At 32.3% G+C, this 18,165-nt stretch overlaps 1 protein-coding gene across 1 annotated transcript; it reads right to left on the bottom strand.

Annotated features, from left to right (window-relative positions):
* Window positions 1-545: 545 nt before the first annotated feature.
* LOC124888552 (protein ALP1-like) lies at window positions 546-8,285 on the bottom strand. The gene is made up of 3 exons (XM_047399199.1): window positions 7,808-8,285; window positions 7,465-7,689; window positions 546-1,896 (listed from the first exon to the last, which is right to left on the bottom strand). The coding sequence occupies exons 2-3, from the start codon at window positions 7,592-7,594 to the stop codon at window positions 857-859; spliced, it is 1,170 nt and encodes a 389-aa protein (XP_047255155.1). The 5' UTR covers window positions 7,595-7,689; window positions 7,808-8,285; the 3' UTR covers window positions 546-856.
* Between the last annotated feature and the right edge of the window lie 9,880 nt (window positions 8,286-18,165).

Here is an 18,165-nt window from a genome sequence, read left to right as displayed (position 1 = left end):
CGCCTGCACACCTATGAGTATTCTCATCGGTCCTACAAATTGAGCTTCCAAAAGGGGTGCTGCTTTTTGGAATCGATTGCCATCTGTTTTTAACTTCGATGGGCAAAGTTGTCTGATATCTAATACTTCCTCCGTCTCATTTTATGTGTCGCTATTTGATCGGGCACGAAATTTAAGAAATTCCTCCGTTCCATTTTATATGTCGTCATTTGACCGGACACGAAGTTTAAGAAATAAGGAAAGACTTAATAATATTTACCAAATTTTCCTTTATCAAAAAATGTGCTACTATTTTTTTTCAATTAAGTGAGCCCAATAAGAATAAAAGTGTAATTGTGCTTTTAAATATTTGCCAAATAAGAAAAAATGACATTCTTTTTGGGACGGACTAAAAAGAAAATGATAGACACATAAAATGGGACGGAGGGAGTATCTAATATCTGTTATCTGTTGTTGCTGGTGAGAGATGGCAATGAATTTAGTTGAGATCCACGAACAGAACACTTTGATTGAGTGCAGCCAAAATTTGGCACAACTCAGATTTGCTAATTGTGAAAGGTACCAAGGATTTGGGCAGCCCTAGGCACCCCATTCATTGCACAAGTTAAACGACATGCTAAATCCTAGCCCCTGGGATAACAAGACCATGCATGCTCAAAAAAAGGAAACTAACCCCATAATGTCTTATTCCCTACAAGTTATATCTCAATATCCTTTCTAATCAAACTTACAATACAAAAGTAAGAAATGAAATATAAATTCCTACAAATGCTTGAAAATATTCTTTATCTGCCCTCAAATTGAAAACTTTTTTGCTAGTCACTCACCAAGAAGCAGTCTGCATCATTTAAGAAAGTCACCTCCCAGATAAGTGGAGGGACAGATTGTCCCTCAAAACTGAAGCAGTGCTGTCGACGGATTCACAAACCTCTTGCCCGTATCCCGGATCATGGTTATGAAACGACAGAGGAAACTCATCCAAAACCTCATCTTCCATGTCAATAACAATGTTGTGAAGAATGCAACATACAAGGATAAACCTTGGTAACTTGTTTTTGTCAGGTCTCCACATCATTCCATGAATCATTTTCCAGACTTCTTTCAGCCTAGATAACGCCCTCTGTGCCACGATACGAGTTGCAAAATGCCTCTTATTGAACTCAGCTTTTGATTCTGAAAGTTCTTTACCTTGATAAGGAGTTAAAAGCCAAGGTAGCAAGGGAAAGCCAGAATCACCTATGATATATTCCCGTAGTTCCGTCTCTTCAGTTAGCTTAATCGCGTTCCCGTTCAACCTCTCTCCTGTCTCGCAGAGTTTAAAAAAGTTTGAGCTCTGAAGCACTGAATTCTCGTTCATCTTTCCTGGCAATCCCGTAACAACATCTCGGAATCTCATATCAGGGTCAACTATTGCTTGCAGGACCATGCTGTGGTTGTTATTTTGATCAAGCCATACATCAGCTGTCTGCTCAGAGGAAGATAACATCATTGTGATATGTGTAGCGTCAATTGCGCCACAACAGTTTGGAAGTCCTTGAATTCTTTCAAACTTGGACTTTATCTGTGTAATATCCTCCTCTGTTGAAGGCCACCGTATGTGGTGAAGTCCCTTTTCCTCAATAGCCTCTATAAAGCGCCAAGTTACTTGAGACACCGTCGAGTGGTGTGCACCAAATGAGTCACCCACTGAAATTAGAGAATTACCTGAGCTCAGCCTCCTCAAAGCTAACGCTACTTGCTCATGCAAAGACATGGGCTTGCCATTTGAAAACACAAAGTGGGCTGACTTTGCTTGCATGTGCTCCTCTGCAAGGGAACATATGTAGTCGAAAGTTCTTCTAGACATCTTGAAAACAGATTGGAACTTATCCAAACCCTTCGACGGAGAAACATTTCCTGCAGAAAAAGATAATTTATCCACTACAGCAAAATAATCAAATTTCATGCGGCAAGACCATCCAAAAGGCAGGATTTAACTCCGCAGAATATGTACTTAAAACAATTCATAACACAGAGGAACGAGCAGCCAAAGGACCTTTCTACTAATTCAGGGGAGAAGGTGGGGGTGGGGGTGTTCCAGGTGAGGACGATCCAAGAGAAGATACTACAGATCACAAATTATCAAGTTCAAGAATTTAGGTTGATTACGAAAGCAAGTTAATATAAGTAATCATATTTTAGTTCTTCATAAAGTTTTTTAATAATTCCATGGCTTGGTTCTTACTAGTAATCCCTTGAAATATAGCATACAGGCTTGGAAAAGCTTTTCAAGTTCTTCGGTACAATTTAGTTGGGCAAGGAAACAGGGAAGTTTCTTAAAGCTTCCATTATGGATCAAAGCATACATGATTTATCAGAGTACTCACAACTTTGTCTTTGATCAATAGATGCAATTCATATGGCATTTTCTGTCAACTTGGATATTTTCATGCCCTTGTTCATGAATATGTTCCGAAAGAAACATGCATATTATTTTTCTTCTTGACATACAAAACCAAAGTATTCAACGGGGTACAGTCGAAACTGTAAGCCAAGTCCATTTCTCACATTAGTTGATAGACATTCAGAGATCTAAAGCTAGTTTTCCAGAGCTTCATAACTAATTTAAATGAATGAGGGATTTCTACCTCTACCGTGCTTTGATATTTTCCAGCAAAACAACATATGGAAAATCAATACAATAAAAGACACCAATTATCAAGGAACAACAAATATTATTTTGGCCATTTTTAAAACTTCTGTTTTTTTTAGCTTTCCAACTCTTACTGTGACTAGGAACACCTTTTCATAAATTATTTTCGGTTCTTTGCTCAATCTTTAACGTAAGGAACAGAGAACCATCTATTTGAACTTAAAACTGGAAACGAGCAAAATAAAATACTTCAAGATATTGCAATTTTCGTATTTCTTGAGCAGATAAATTGTTTAATAAGAACCACCTTAAAAAACATATCTCAAATCTATCTCCTTTCACTCTATAAATTGAACCGTCCAGCCTACTCACCTCTATTGATGAATGAGGATAACAAACAAGAGGTTTTCACAAAGTCTAATACTTTGCCTCAGTTCTCCATCTAATCTCAATTTCCGAAGTTCTAACTTAAACGTCTGTCTCGATATCTGAACTGTGAACTTAGATATCTCCATCATCTTTTTTATTCTTTCACCTACATTGCATACTCCTACACTGTTAGGTTTGTCTATTGAGCAACATGTTTGTACTTCTCACGTAGTTTAGAACAAAATATAATTGTTTCCTATGCTGTCAAATATGGGACAACATTGTTATGGCAGTTCAAGCTACAAAATAATCAAATAGCATGACTAATTGTCCCCTCAAGCATAGGAGGAGCAAGTGGACATGCAGAAGAAATACCCAACAATAAGCAAACGCCCTTCATAAAATATTCATGGGATTCGAAAACCTCCAAGAGTCTATTGATTACTACTACTGAATGTAATAGTTATTGGCATTACTCGTACATATATTTACACAAACACACGTATGTATGTGGAAGGGGAGCCTTGGAGTAACTTGTAAAGTTGTTGTCATGTGACCAGAAAATCACGGGTTCAAGCCTTGGAAATAGCCTCGGGCAGAAATGCAAGGTAAGGCTGCGAACAATAGATCCTTGTGGTCGGGCCCTTCCTCGGACCCTGCGCAGGCGGGAGCTTTAGTGCACCAGGCTGCCCATTTTACACACATATGTATGTATATATATAAATTTGGAGAACTTCTCAACCCAGCACAAAGGTTCATAATCTTTTTTAGAAAAAAACTATTGTTATTATCTTTTATGGATAAAAAAAGATGAGTCCCTTATGCATGAATATGTGTGTGCACTGGTGCTAAGTAGGAAGTAAGGACCTCAGAAACCAAAGGCACATCCTCTATTGCTCTATCAATGATTCTATGGAGTAGACGAAGAACTTATATCAAAAACCAACGCTAAAAGAACTCATTAGTGTTGATTCTATGTCAACTTTTTTTTTTTAATAACCGTGGTGTCCGGACCAGCTTGCGCGTATCTCGACTAATTTCACGGAGTACCTGTCACCTCCCACCAGCAATAGGTACCACGTAACTCTATCCATCAAGGCTAAGATAGATAGGAAAAAACCACCTAGCGTTTTTGTCCCTGTTGGAACACTTCATTGACCACACTTTTTGCACCAGGTAACTTGTGGTATATCAACATTTACTTATGTCACCCGACTTGACACAGACAAAGATATACTTGGTGAAAGAGCTGCAGCATTTCCTCGTTGGTCTTTTCCTCTAATTTTGCCTTCAAAGACACTAAGCTAGACTATCTTATTGACTACCATAACTAACATCTAACTTACAAATTCAACAGCTTTATAACTCTATATCTACATGAATATCATCATAATATCCACGTAGAAAGCAAAGACATAAGCACCGTAATACATTCAAGTAATATCTTTGTACTAGAACCTTTGTGGGAATGACGGCAGCAGATAAAATGGCATTTACTCACCAACTACTTAACTATCATCTATTGCCTGGTAAAATTAACACGCAAAGATATGATTTCGCTACATATCCACTATACGAATGGTCATAGAGAAACCTTCGTGACCACTGGCCTTTGCTTCAGGAAATCCATCAAGACTCCACTGAATCGCTGTTGACAATTAAGTGCAAAAATGCCTCATAAATTTCATACTTCCCAAAACATTCAAATGCTAATTGATCTTTAGAGAAACCAACATATTATCCACATTTGTGGAAAGGGCCATATTTCAAAAGCTAAAGTAAACTGATCTACTCAGGGAGTCTCCTTTATCCAAGTACTGTAGAGTACAAAATCGTCAAGTATGAGGAGCATAAACAAACTAGAAAATATCCTCACAATACATAATGGTCGGTACTGAAACATTTGTGGAATCACCTTATAAATATATCCGAGTTTCATTCTCTTTTCACTAAAAACTCCACCAATTTTAAACTCGTTGAAAATCTGAAAAATCCAGGTTCAATGGCTTCACCCAAACTGCGTTTTAATGTGAAAGACATTCATCCAAGTACCATGCATGCAACAACTTAGAGGATCACAACTACACTGCCAATACAAGAGGACCACCACTATAATCCACAGGAAGTGAACGAATAATATTATTATCTAGAAGTCAGCAATATTCGGACCATTTAATCTACTTGGTTAACTGACAGAATGCACCTTAGTTCAAAGAAAGAGTGCAATGCCAAACCAAGAATGTTCTTTTCTAACATCCATTTCTCAGCTATTTGCAACTCTGTTGAACTTTTGGGCCACCTTGTCTGACATTGATATCCACTTTGGTCTGAATACTTCGGCAAAAAGATGTACCTTGGGTACACCCCTAATTAACTCTGGTATATACTAACCCGAATTCTATATGACAAGCCAGAGTTATCTTGCAGCCAAGGGAGAGCAGAGGTTTGGACTGTAAGATAACTATGCTCATTGAGTTCTTGGCTTCATTATAGAATGGGAACTTTAGATCCATTGATAACTTAAAAGCTAGATGCCAAACTAGAAAATGCTAAAAGGGAATTAATAAGTGCTTTTGGTCACGCCTCAACATCTTTTTAGAAAAAAAACAGAAAAAAGCAGAGAGAAAACAATTTCCCGTTACAGTCTGCAATGGTCCTTTTTTGGTGGATAATCAAGAACCTATTGTCATATCCAGCCAATCTTCAGAGCATGGGGAAAAACAGAGAAGTAAACACATTTTTAAGAATGTATTGGCCTAGATAGATGTTGAAGAGAAAAGACAATGAAATTTTCGGTCATTAATCATCACTAACGCCAAGGATGATAGATGCAAACTTTCATGCTCATATGAAACTCGCATCAAGATCTGTAGCCAGCTAAGTATTGTAAATGGTTCTCCAAGGAACAAAAGATGAAGTAAAGATACCAGAATGATTATAATTTGGTCGAAGCAACAAAAAAGTGCTACGCATTGAAGCATTACGGGGATAGAAAGGTAAGGAGTCAAGAAGCTTCATTGGAAGTATTCGTACACGTCAACATGGTCAATATGTGAAAAAAAATACAGGTAGGCTCCCTGAAGAACCAGGCAGGAAATGACATACTTGCAAATTTCATTTTTGGCTATACAAGATTAATTGTTGGATAGCTGGTTCATTTACCAATTTAATGCTAGGTCTAATACTGATCTGCATTCGTCTAGGCTAACAACTTGGATTACTTCAAATACGCTGCAGATGAGTTGATCACCTCACTCCAAATTCCAGCTTCTAAATTTTTTTCTTTTTTTGGTAACGTGATTTTAATTCTCAAGAACTTCCAACTGTTTTCTCCAGTTTTTCAAACTTCAGATCTAGAATAAAAGAAACAACATGTACATCAACCAAAAGAGAAAACAAACTTTAGATAAAGAGCCTTAAGGACAAGGAAAATCTTAGTTATCTTATCAGTATCCTACTTCATTTAACATAAAAAGGAAACCATCTTGATACTGAAGAACCAAAACTTTATAATTGATATGCAAAGGATTTTAGCATTTCCCACCAGTCCTCACACGTTAAAAAAGCAAAGGGATCATGAGATACAATTTTTATGGTAAAACACACCATTGGAACAAAGCAACCTTCATTGTAAAAGCAATGACACGCGGTATTATGCAGATGAATTTAAAAAAACTCTCCTTTATAACTTGGAGTTTGTAGCAATGTGCATCCTATACCTGCACTTGCAGATTGCTCACACTGTTGATTTAAACAAGTGAAAATCTTCAAATGCTATTGTTAGTAGAAATGACCAAAAAAATCATAATATTCCTTTGAGTGACAGTTATAACTGCGCTTAAGCAGTCCAAAGATAGATCATTTGGACAACAGAACCAAGGATAAAACCTATCAAAGCACACATTCTCAGGTCTAAACTTGCCTCAAATGGCACTCTACATATTTTGTCTATGTCAAACAAGTACACTACGCATACTCCTAATTCATAATAGTTTAATTAGAAAAAGGAAACTTCAACTAAAAATAGTAAAATTAAGATGCAAATACCAGTAGGAACTTATACTCCAGACATTGTAAACATCGACACATTTCCAAATCCGAATCATTATTGTAACAAGTGCATACAATTTAACCCCTTCCGCTTTATCTATCGCATCATTTGATAACAAAATGAATCGGTGCATTAGGTCAACACGAGCGTTATATAATCGAAACTCCTAACAAATGCAAATTAGGGATCTTTGATTCAAAATTCGTGATGCATTGAGATAACAGAAGCATGTAACACCAATGAGATACAAAGAATAAAGTGAATTCAACTATTCAAATGGGGATAGATGATGATCAAAGGGAAACTAAAATTAAAAACCACTATTCAATACTTCAAAAAGACCAACATTTTTTTAATCTAACACAAACATAAGAACAGATAAACTAATAAAGACTTTGAATTAAAATTTTACCAGCAATTTTTCTTGATAACATCTCAAACCAATCAGCAGAACCATTCTCTGAAGACCCAGAAGCAAAATAATCCTTTTCAACTTTTTTCTCTACCTTCCTCTTCTTTTTTTGACCTCTAACAGGACCCATCACTCAATTGAATCAAAATCAAGAAACCCCACTTGCTTCAAACAACCAAAATCACAGCAACTTCAATGAATTCAAAGATAACACAAACCCCATTTCTTGCAAATACCAAAAAAAAACACAACGAAAGATCATAAATTCATAATCATATACAAGATAAACAAAAAACATGCAAAACTACATATGCAAATAGAAAAATAAATAAAATTAACTCACCCCATTTCTTGATGCCAATGGTTTGTGTTTTTGTTGAGTGGCTTTCTTGAAATGTTTCAAAGCATGCAAAGTGTATATTGTCAAAGAAAAAAGAAGTGTCTACATATTGCAGGTGTGTGAAAGCTAGCCCGAATACAGTGGTTAAGTGACTATTGTGGGTTTTGACATAAAAAAATGGACACACTATAGATAGGAAGAATGCTTTATGGGAAAATTAATGTAACAAGAAAACAATATAGAGGTTTTGTTGTGTTTGTATTTCCTTAAAAAGACAATGTGAAAGACATGAAAATGGTGGAGACTGTCTTTACAATGGTCAATACTCAGAGATTTAAGAGAGAAACTAACGGGGCTTGTAAAAGGTTTTAGTCAAGTTGTTGATATTACCAATTTGTAATAATTCTTTGCTAGATCCATAATCTAGATTAAGGAATAATTTAGAGAGAAAAGATATTGTTTGTTTTTTAAAACACAGTTCACGTTTATTTTGTGTACCGTGTTATACTATTGTCGTTATTCTCGTTTATCACGCTTCTTTACTTTTATTATACTTTTATTGGGTTAGTGTCGTTATTCTCGTCTGTCACGCTTTTATTACACTTTTTTGAACTGTGAGTCTATCAAAAACAGCCTCTCTTTACAGGGTAAGATTACGTCCTATCCTTTCTAAATTACACGTGAATATGTTATTTTCTTGTCTAAGATTTACGTACATTCTTCTTCCTTAAAATCCACATGTAAAATTTCATTGGTATGTTATTATGAGAGTATGCATATCTAGACACTTCAACTCGTCTTCACTATATCAGTTAAACACTATAACTTTCAATGTAATCATCTAGACAACTCCAAAATCTATGTGTGACGGATGTCCACTAGACATACTAAGGATGAGTTGGAGTGTTTAGTTTTCAGTTGGATGTCCACTAGACATAGTAAAAATGAGTTGAAGTGTTTAGTTTTCAGTTGGAGTGCATGCTTTCAAAGTTAGATTGTTCACTTGTCATCTGAGACCAAGTTTGAGTGTCTGCTTATATATTATGTCTGTTATTATTATTTTGTTGAAATTATAAATGAATGAACGAATGTAATTTCGATGTTCGAACTTTTAGAGGCGCACATATATATAATTTAATAGGTATCAGAGTTAGACACAGATAAGTTCAAGTTCCAACGTTTGCATCCACAAAAATATCTATTACGATTGGCTTGGGAAAAAAATTGACCTTGATATGGAGACATATTAGATATGAAACTCAATAAACCTTTTAGCTTAAAATCATAGAATGAGACAATTCACATAATTCAAATAATTCTTAAATATAATAAGACTTTGGTTTAGAGTGTATAGGTCAAGAGACATTTTGAGATTATAAACTGGTAATTATAGATTAGTACATATATTAAAGTGTTTGTACATGAATTGAGGATTCGCTTTTTCTTAAGTAATGAATAAGAGGATAAATGTGTGCCACAAAAAGATTTTACAAAAATAAAGATGAGATGTAAAAAATATAGAGGAGATAGAATGGACAGTTAATTATATATTTAATACGAATCGCACATGAACAATAGTCGGAGATGACTCTCATATAGTTCCATATCTCATCTAAGATATGTTGGGAAGAGGTTCAAGTTGACCATGAAATAGAGATATTTTAAGCATTTCATTAGTTACAAAGTTTCAATGCTTCAATAAAAATACTTATATACTAAAAAAAAAAACTTTTAATAAGTTTCTACATCTCTAAGGCAAATGCATTAGAAAGAACAAAATTTAGCAGATGTTATTACTAGGGTACTTTTGGCGAGACGTATGGTATTGCAATCAGTATAATAGTTGGCTCTATACATGTGACCTACTATCAAAAAAAAAAATTGGAATAGCTAAATGGTGATTAAACTTGTCATTTGGATCGGGTCGATCCGTTCCGGTCCAATTAATTCAGTCCGTTTAAGAGGACCGATCCGGTTTGAATCGGCACAATGGGCCATCGGTTCCGGACTTTGCTGTCTGGGATGGCCAGCCCGGTGGACCGGCCCAGTTATGAAATCAGACCAAGCCCACCGATTACCCAACCCGATAATTAAAAAAAATATTACAAAAGGCTGCTTCTGGGGCCCAGGTCCAATTGGACCGTTGGCATCCCAATGACATTATAGTCAATTGGCATACTTTAAAAAAAAATCAATTTTTTTTATAAATACCCCAAATTCAAAATTATTTTTCTCAATTCTCAATCTCCCATTCTCTCATTCGCTTTCAAATATCCTAATTATCTCCTAAAGTGCTCAATTTTATTTTTTAATTTTGCAATTACAAATATCAAGTGAGAATTTTCTAAAGCCTCAACTTTCGGATACTTTTAAAATTTGATATTATCATTCTATCTGTTATTTTTAATTTTTAATTACTTTATTATTTGTTGAATATTTATTTTTATTATTTTTGTGTATTTTTAATATTTATTAGTTTAATTTGTAATATGGATAAATTAAGAAACCTCGATAAAAGTGTTAAAAAATTTATCCCAAAAGTGATAGTGGTAGTAAAAAATGAATTGGTGGCGGTTCCGGTAAAGGTAGTTTAAGTATTAGATATACCTGTATGCCTCTGGTATCAATTTGTGAACCTTTTGAAGATGAAATAGGTGTAGGTGCTCACGATATAAATTATTTAGAAACTCAAAAAAATTACGGTATAGAAGAAGAGAATGAAGTAGATGTGGTTGATTTAAATGTAGATTATAATAATATTGGTGAGACACCTGAAGTCGGTAATGGTAATGCTAAATCTGAGTCGGTTAATCTTTCTCCCCGTCCTCCCCGTGCCCCTGTAAGATCTCATAAAAGAACTAGTATTGCATAGGAATTTTTTTCGGAAATGGAAGGAAAAACTAAGGTACAATGCAAATTTGTGAAGTGGTATATGAGCATAAAATCGGAGGCAGTAAAGAGGATACGCGTTCGTTGATGGGACATTTAAGAGAAAAACACGCAGTAGAGTTAAGTCTTGCACAAGGTGTGGAGGTTGTTGGTGGGCCAGCACAAAGTAGATTGAACCCAACAACCGGTCAATTAGTTACGAATTATAATTATAATAAAATGAGGGGCCAGGAAGAAATAGTGAAAATGATAGTTATGGGTTGTTTGCCTTTCATTTTTGCTTCTTCGGATGCTTTTATTCATTATATTCAAGCAATTTATAATTCTATGTTTACAGGTATCCCTAGAAGTACTTGTTTTGCCGATATTTTTAGACTCCGTGGACAATATGTTTATTATTTATCTGCATTATTAAAAAATATTTCATGTAGAATTGCTCTAACTTCTGATTTTGATCGTGTTGTTAACAAAAATAATTATTTAATAATTATTTATCACTGGATAGATAGTAATTTTGTTACGCAAAAACGTATTCTAACATTTTTGTGTGATGAAGATCGTATACACACTGAAAGATTTATTTCTGGATCTATTTCTAAAGTAGCAAAATATTATGGTATTAAAAGAAAAGTTTTATGTATAACTTTTGATAATGCATCTAACAACAAGACTGTTGTTGACTTGTTAAAAGTTGAACTTTCTCCGTCGTTACTCAAAATATTTTATGTTAAGTGTGTCTGTCATATATAATTTAATCGTAAGAGATGATCCTGAATTTTTTGAGTTTTATACTGAAAAGGTCCGGCTTGTTGTTGGCTTTATTTAAGGAAATAATTGAAAAGCTAGAGTGAAAGAATTTTAAATCAAATGTGAACAAAATGAATTTAGACCGATATTTAGGCCTGAAGAATGTGATACTAGATGAAATGCTACTTATAATTATTTAAAAACTTGTCTTGTTTATCATATTCCTTGTACAATGACTTTTAATTAATATTCTGATTCTTTTCCTGAGTGTATGTTGGGCTGCAATTGATTATCTTGTTAAATTTTTGAAAAATATTGATATAGCTATGGTTGAATTGTTTTGTGCTTATTATCCTACTATTTGTAATATTTTAGTTTATTTAGTTGACGTATCTTGTTTGCTTAAGGAATATAAGAATAAAGAAGGCTTCAAAGAAGTTATTATTGCTATGATTGCTAAATTTAAAAAATATTTTTATCCGCTTCTCTCAATTTACTTGATTGGTGCTATAATAAATTCATGTATGAAATATAATACTATGTCCGAATTTAGTTGTATTATTTATAATGCTTTAGAGATAAAGTTTGAAGAAAAACTTTCTTTGTTTACGGCTATGAGTGATGCGAACAGTTACATGAAAGCATTATATAACCATTATGTCGATTTACTTGATGAAGTTGTACCGGCAAATATCACTCCAACTGTCGCTTCTCAAGCTTCCGAGGAGTCATCATCTTTTAAAAGGCAGGCACAAAATAGTTATCCTGATTACTTTTTTTATTTAAATGTTTGGGATAGGGAGCAACCTTCATCATACAAAACACATTCTCGGGAAGAGCTTAAGTATTATCTTCGACAGCCGATAGAGGATCGTAGAGCAAGGATCAACGCGCTAGATTGGTAAGAATAATGACAGAAAATATCCTGTGTTTTCAAGATTAGCTAGAGATATATTGAATGTTCCAATGTCAACTGTTGCATCAGAGAGTGCTTTTAGTTAGAGACGACAACTGCTTGGAGACAATCGACACTCATTAAGAGGCAATGCTATGAATGTTCTAGTTTGCCATAGAGATTGGATTAGAGCGGAACGAAGAAATAAAGGAATGAAGGTGGAGCTGGCAAACGAACAAAATCTTGAAAAAATTATGACTTTAAGGGAAACTCAACACAATCAAGTTCAATGCGTGATTTTGCCCCCATTGATTTTGACTATCCAATGACAATTTTCGTTAATATTAACATACATGAGTTGGAAAAAATGATGCAAAATTTATATATTTCTCAATAAGTTTTGGATCATTTTGCAATCAATAAAATACAAGATTCATTCACTCACATTTTTTTTTTTTCATTTAAATTGAATGTGTAATTTGAATTAAATACTTTTAATATATTAGTATCAAACTTTACACTAAGTCATAAGCATAACAAATATATATACAGATAATGAAAAATTAAAATAACATTAGCAAATATTACTTAGACAACTAGTATTGACATATAAAAATACTATATAAGTTTATCTTTAAGTGATGTATACAAATTTTTGAATATATGTTCAATACTACAAGTATTATTATATTAAGTAGTGTACATTGTACGTATATATGTGTGTGTATTTTCTAAACTACTATAGCATGTAATGTATATATGTTTCAACTTTCAAGTGGTATTTTAAGTAGTATATATTCTACATATATGTGTATATATTTTCTATAGATTAAAGTAGTATGTATGAATGTAGTCATGTGTATATGTTTTTCAAAGTAGTATATATATAATGTATATATGTTGTGTGTGTGTGTGTGTGTATATATATATATCTATTATATGTGTGTGTATATATTTTCTATAGATTAAAGTAGTATATATATAATGTATACACATGTTTTCTAAAGTAGTATATATGTAATGTCTATATGTTGCATGTATATTGTTTCAGATAATATTTTAAGTAGTATATATATTATATTGTATATATACATACATACATACATACATATATATATATATATATATATATATATATATATATATATATATATTCTGTAGACTAAAGTAGTATATATATAATGTATATATGTGTACATATTTTCTAAAATAGTATATATGCAATGTATATTATTTCAAACAGTAATTTAAGTAGTATATATATATATATATATATATATTATATTGTACGTATATATGTGTATATGTGTGTATATTTTCTAAAGTAGTATATATGCAATGTATATATATTGTATGTATATTGTTTCAAACAGTAATTTAAGTAGTTTATATATTATATTGTATGTATATATGTGTATATATTTTCTATAGACTAAAGTAGTATATATATAATGTATACTTGTGTATATGTTCTCTAAAGTAGACAAGTAGTAATGTAGTATATATGTAATGTATATATGTTATATGTATATTATTTCAAGCAGTATTTTATGTAGTATATATATTATATTGTATGTGTATATGTGTATATATTTTCTATATACACTACAGTCTAAACTCTAAACTCTAAAGTAGTATAATATGTAATGTATATATTTTATACGTTTATTGTCTAACGTATTTAAAATGTATATAGGTGTTCATATATAGTATATATCGAAAAAACATGTAAATTTGAATTTAATATAATTTTTTTTACATAATGGATGGGTAACCGACCCATTTCTCAAAGCGGGTCAGACTGAAACGGTCCATACTGGTTAAAATCGAATCTAGACTAAGTGGGCCGGTCACGGATTGTTTGAGCATTTTTTTACCATTGGGCCCGGATCGGACCGGCCCATCAAGAACCGAGTTCGAACTGAACCGGTCCACAAACCGATTACAATTAATAGGCCGATGTCATTTTGAACCGGACCACCTAGTTGAGAGGTATAATGGTGATAGACAACTTCAATCAACCACATACCCTTTATTACTAGATCTAATTATCCATGAAAAGTAAAAAAAATTATATAGAGGTAAGATCTGACGACGTTCTACTCTCCTCAGAACCACTTGTGAAATTTTATTAGTATGTTATTATATATGATATATACAAAAATAACGATCAAACTTGACATTATTTGACAATTAAACACTTCCAACTTTTAGTATCCACATCTAGAAAGATCAACTTATTTTCACTGTGTCAGTTGAATACTCTAACTTACAAAATGATCATCTAGACACGAGTTTATATAATTAGTTGGTATCAGAGTTAATCAGAGATGAGTTCAAGTTCCGACATCATGCATCAATAGAAATATCTTTATATGATTGGTTTGCGAAAGAAAAACGTAACTGTGATAAAGGGTACAAACTAATTAAACTTCTTAGCTTTAAATGGTAGAATTAGACAGTTCATGTAATTCAAATTGTTTTCAAGATAAAACTTTGCTTTAGAGTGTATAGCTCAAGAGGCATTTTGAGATTGTGTACTAGTAATTATAGATTAGTAAATATGTTAAATTGTTTCTGCATTAATTGATGGCTAGCTTTTTTTAAGTAATAGCAAGAGAACAAATGTGTGCAACTGAAAGATTCTACTAAAATAAAGATGGATTGTCAAGAATGCGGAGAAAGTAAAATAGATGGTTGATCAAATCTTAATATGAATCGTAACTAATCAAAGTCGATAGCTCTCTCATAATTTCCTCTTTTGAGAACAATTGGAGAGAGGATCAAGTTGACCTTGGAATGAAGATATTTTAAATATTTCATCAATTGTATATTATATATATTACATTAATATTTCAATAAAAATACTCTTATGCTTTCAAAAATTTTAGGTCTCGCAATGCATTAAAAACAAACTTTAGCAAATGTTGTTATTAGGGTTGGTAGTGAACTTGCTTTGAAGGCATGGATGAAGTCACCTATATTAAAGGGTGATCAGGTGCACATCACTTATCGAAAAATTATGTTGTGTATATAGGCTAAATGTTAGTTATTATGAGTGAGTATTTAATTTTTCACACCCTTAATGCAACTGAGAAGAAAATTTGCACTCTTTATCAAAATTCTGCCTCTACCGCTATTTGAAGGAAAATGTATTAGTAGCATGACTAGTATTATAGTTGGCTCTATATATGTGGACCTGCTATTAAAAATAAAATAAAATTATAACATCTAAATGGTGATGGGTAACACAGTCAATACAAATAAAGGGTCATCTCAATACAATTTGGGGTCTAAAGCCAAATATACTGGGGTCATCTCAATATATATATATATATATATATATATATATATATATATATATATATAGTTAGTTAGTTAGTCAACTTTTCTAATTTTTGAAGATGTGAAGTCATTAATTATATTTTTATAATCGATTTGTTCTAATAGTTTTTTTTTTTCAATTGATAATATAGTTAATTCATTCAATCTCTCTTAAGACATTATTGATCTTAGATAAGTTTTTATCAATTTTAGTTTTGAAAAACTTCTTTTGGTTGAGGCAATAGTTACATGAACTGTTAACATTATTACACAAGTAGTATATGTATTTGAAAAAGAATCAAGTCTTTTTATTTAATTTAGTATCTCTATGAGATTTTTATCTTATACTTGTATTATTTCTCTTAACACTCTTAATTCAAAAAATAAATTTCAACCATCAATATCAGAATAACTATTATGTTTTAAAGAAAGTTCAAGATGAAGACAGTGTTTTTTTTTAAACTCTAATTATCTAGTGATCTCAACTTTTTACCACTAAGTAGGAAACTAAAAGTATTTTCATACGCTTCAAATTAGTCAAATCTATTTAAAAGTGAAAAATGACTTGATCTATTACAAGAAACAATCAATCCTAAAAGATTCTTCAAGAGATTTTGTGATTTTGTTATCAATAATTTCATCAAATCATTTCTTTTCAAAAATATTACGCGTTTTACAAAATTTGAATTCTATATTCATCTGAAATGCAATTTCCTTAGATGAAATTATAACAGTCACAAATCCTTTTTCTCTATATTGATCTATGAGAACATCAATATGCATATCCTTAGATTGTAAACTTTTATTAATTGGGTTAACCGAAAAAATATGTTATACCAAATAGTCATATCCCATAAAAATTCAACATTTGTCAAGTTCATAAGTTGTCAAAAGAGTAGCTTTCCTTTTAATTCTTGAATCCTCACTATCTTATTCTAATTACAATAAGACATCTCTCATTTATGGTGCTTGAAAACGTAATGCTTTAGTACCAATACGACTTTCACAACGAGTTTATGATAATAATTTAAGAGTTAGATTGAAAGATCTTTTTAGATAATTTTTTTAATTTGTAAGTAAATATAAATTTTTTTAATAAGTGTGTATAAATAAGTATATGTTTAAGAAAAAATGAATCAATTTTTTGCGGGCAGTAAATCATTGTTTTAGTGGCCTAAAGGTTCGATACTTAAAACCCTTTATTGCTAAAAGTAGACTTTCATTAAAAAAGGTGAAATTTTACATATATTGATCAATTTTAAGTAAAGAATGAATTCGATCACTTTATTCTTGTACCTGTTGTTTGATTTTTGTTTGAGACTCGACTAATTGAATATCGATTTAAGGGAATTACGTATTGTATATTTAAGACGGTTTCATTTTGAAAGTTCGAATCTAATACCTCTAGTTCAATTTGTGATGCTTCATCATCCCACCATATATATAAACTTTGGTTGTTGCACATGTTACTTGTAGATCCATAATCTAGATTAAGAGTATATTAATTTGTAAGTACCTCTTATATATCGCTCTTATCCTCTTTGCTAATTTTTTATTACTAATTGATCAATATGTTGCTAATTTACCTGATATCTGTACACCTTCCTAATTAGCCTTATTATGCCAAAGGACTTTACTGATTTTGTCGACCAGTGAATATTGTATTATTGGCTTATAACCTACTAATTTCATATTATTTTTGCGGCACATTCAAATAAAGCTATAGATTGGTCAAACTTCTAAAAGGCCAAAGAATATCTATTTTTTAAGAAATAATACATAGTACTTATTTTAGCGAAGGGACGTGTTTGATTAAATTTTTGATGAAAAGAAAATGTTTTGAGCAGTAATAAAAGCTGAAACAGTAATTTTTCTATTTTTTTATTTTTGTCTTTCGAATAAAATTTACCCATATCAAAAAAGCATACTTACCAAACGAATTAATAGTAACTGCCTTTTTTCTTGAGATAATACCCAATTATCCTGAACTATACCCAAAAAGATTATGACACACCTCAACTTAAAGGGGGTCCTATTATCCCTGAACTAATTAAAAGTGTAATTTTGACACCCTTAGTGCCTACGTGGCACATACGTAGTGACGGATGTATATGTATTCCAGGGGGTTCATCCAAACCCCCTTCGTCAGAAAATTATATTATTTTTACATGGTAAAAAAAAAATTATGTATAAATAATAGAGGTTGAACCTCCTTCGACTAGTCCGTATATGTACTATTGAACTCCTCACTGAAAATCCTGGATCCGCCCCTGCACATACGTGGCACAACACACTGAAGTGTCCACGTAGGCACAAGTGTGTGCCACCTAGGCATAAAGGTTGTCAAAATTACACTTTTAATTAGTTCAGGAGTAATAGAACCCCCTTTAAGTTGAAGTGTGTCATAGCTTTTTTGGGTATAGTTCAAGGGGTAATTGGGTTTTTTTTTTTTTTTTTTTTTTTTGTAATTTGACAATAAATAGTATATTTTCTTTTTTGACATTAT

The sequence above is a fragment of the Capsicum annuum genome, chromosome 11 (genome assembly GCF_002878395.1).
Source record: "Capsicum annuum cultivar UCD-10X-F1 chromosome 11, UCD10Xv1.1, whole genome shotgun sequence".
In the NCBI taxonomy this organism is placed as follows: domain Eukaryota; kingdom Viridiplantae; phylum Streptophyta; class Magnoliopsida; order Solanales; family Solanaceae; genus Capsicum; species Capsicum annuum.
Note: the sequence above shows the minus strand (reverse complement) of the source record. Positions and strands in the feature narration are given on the sequence as shown.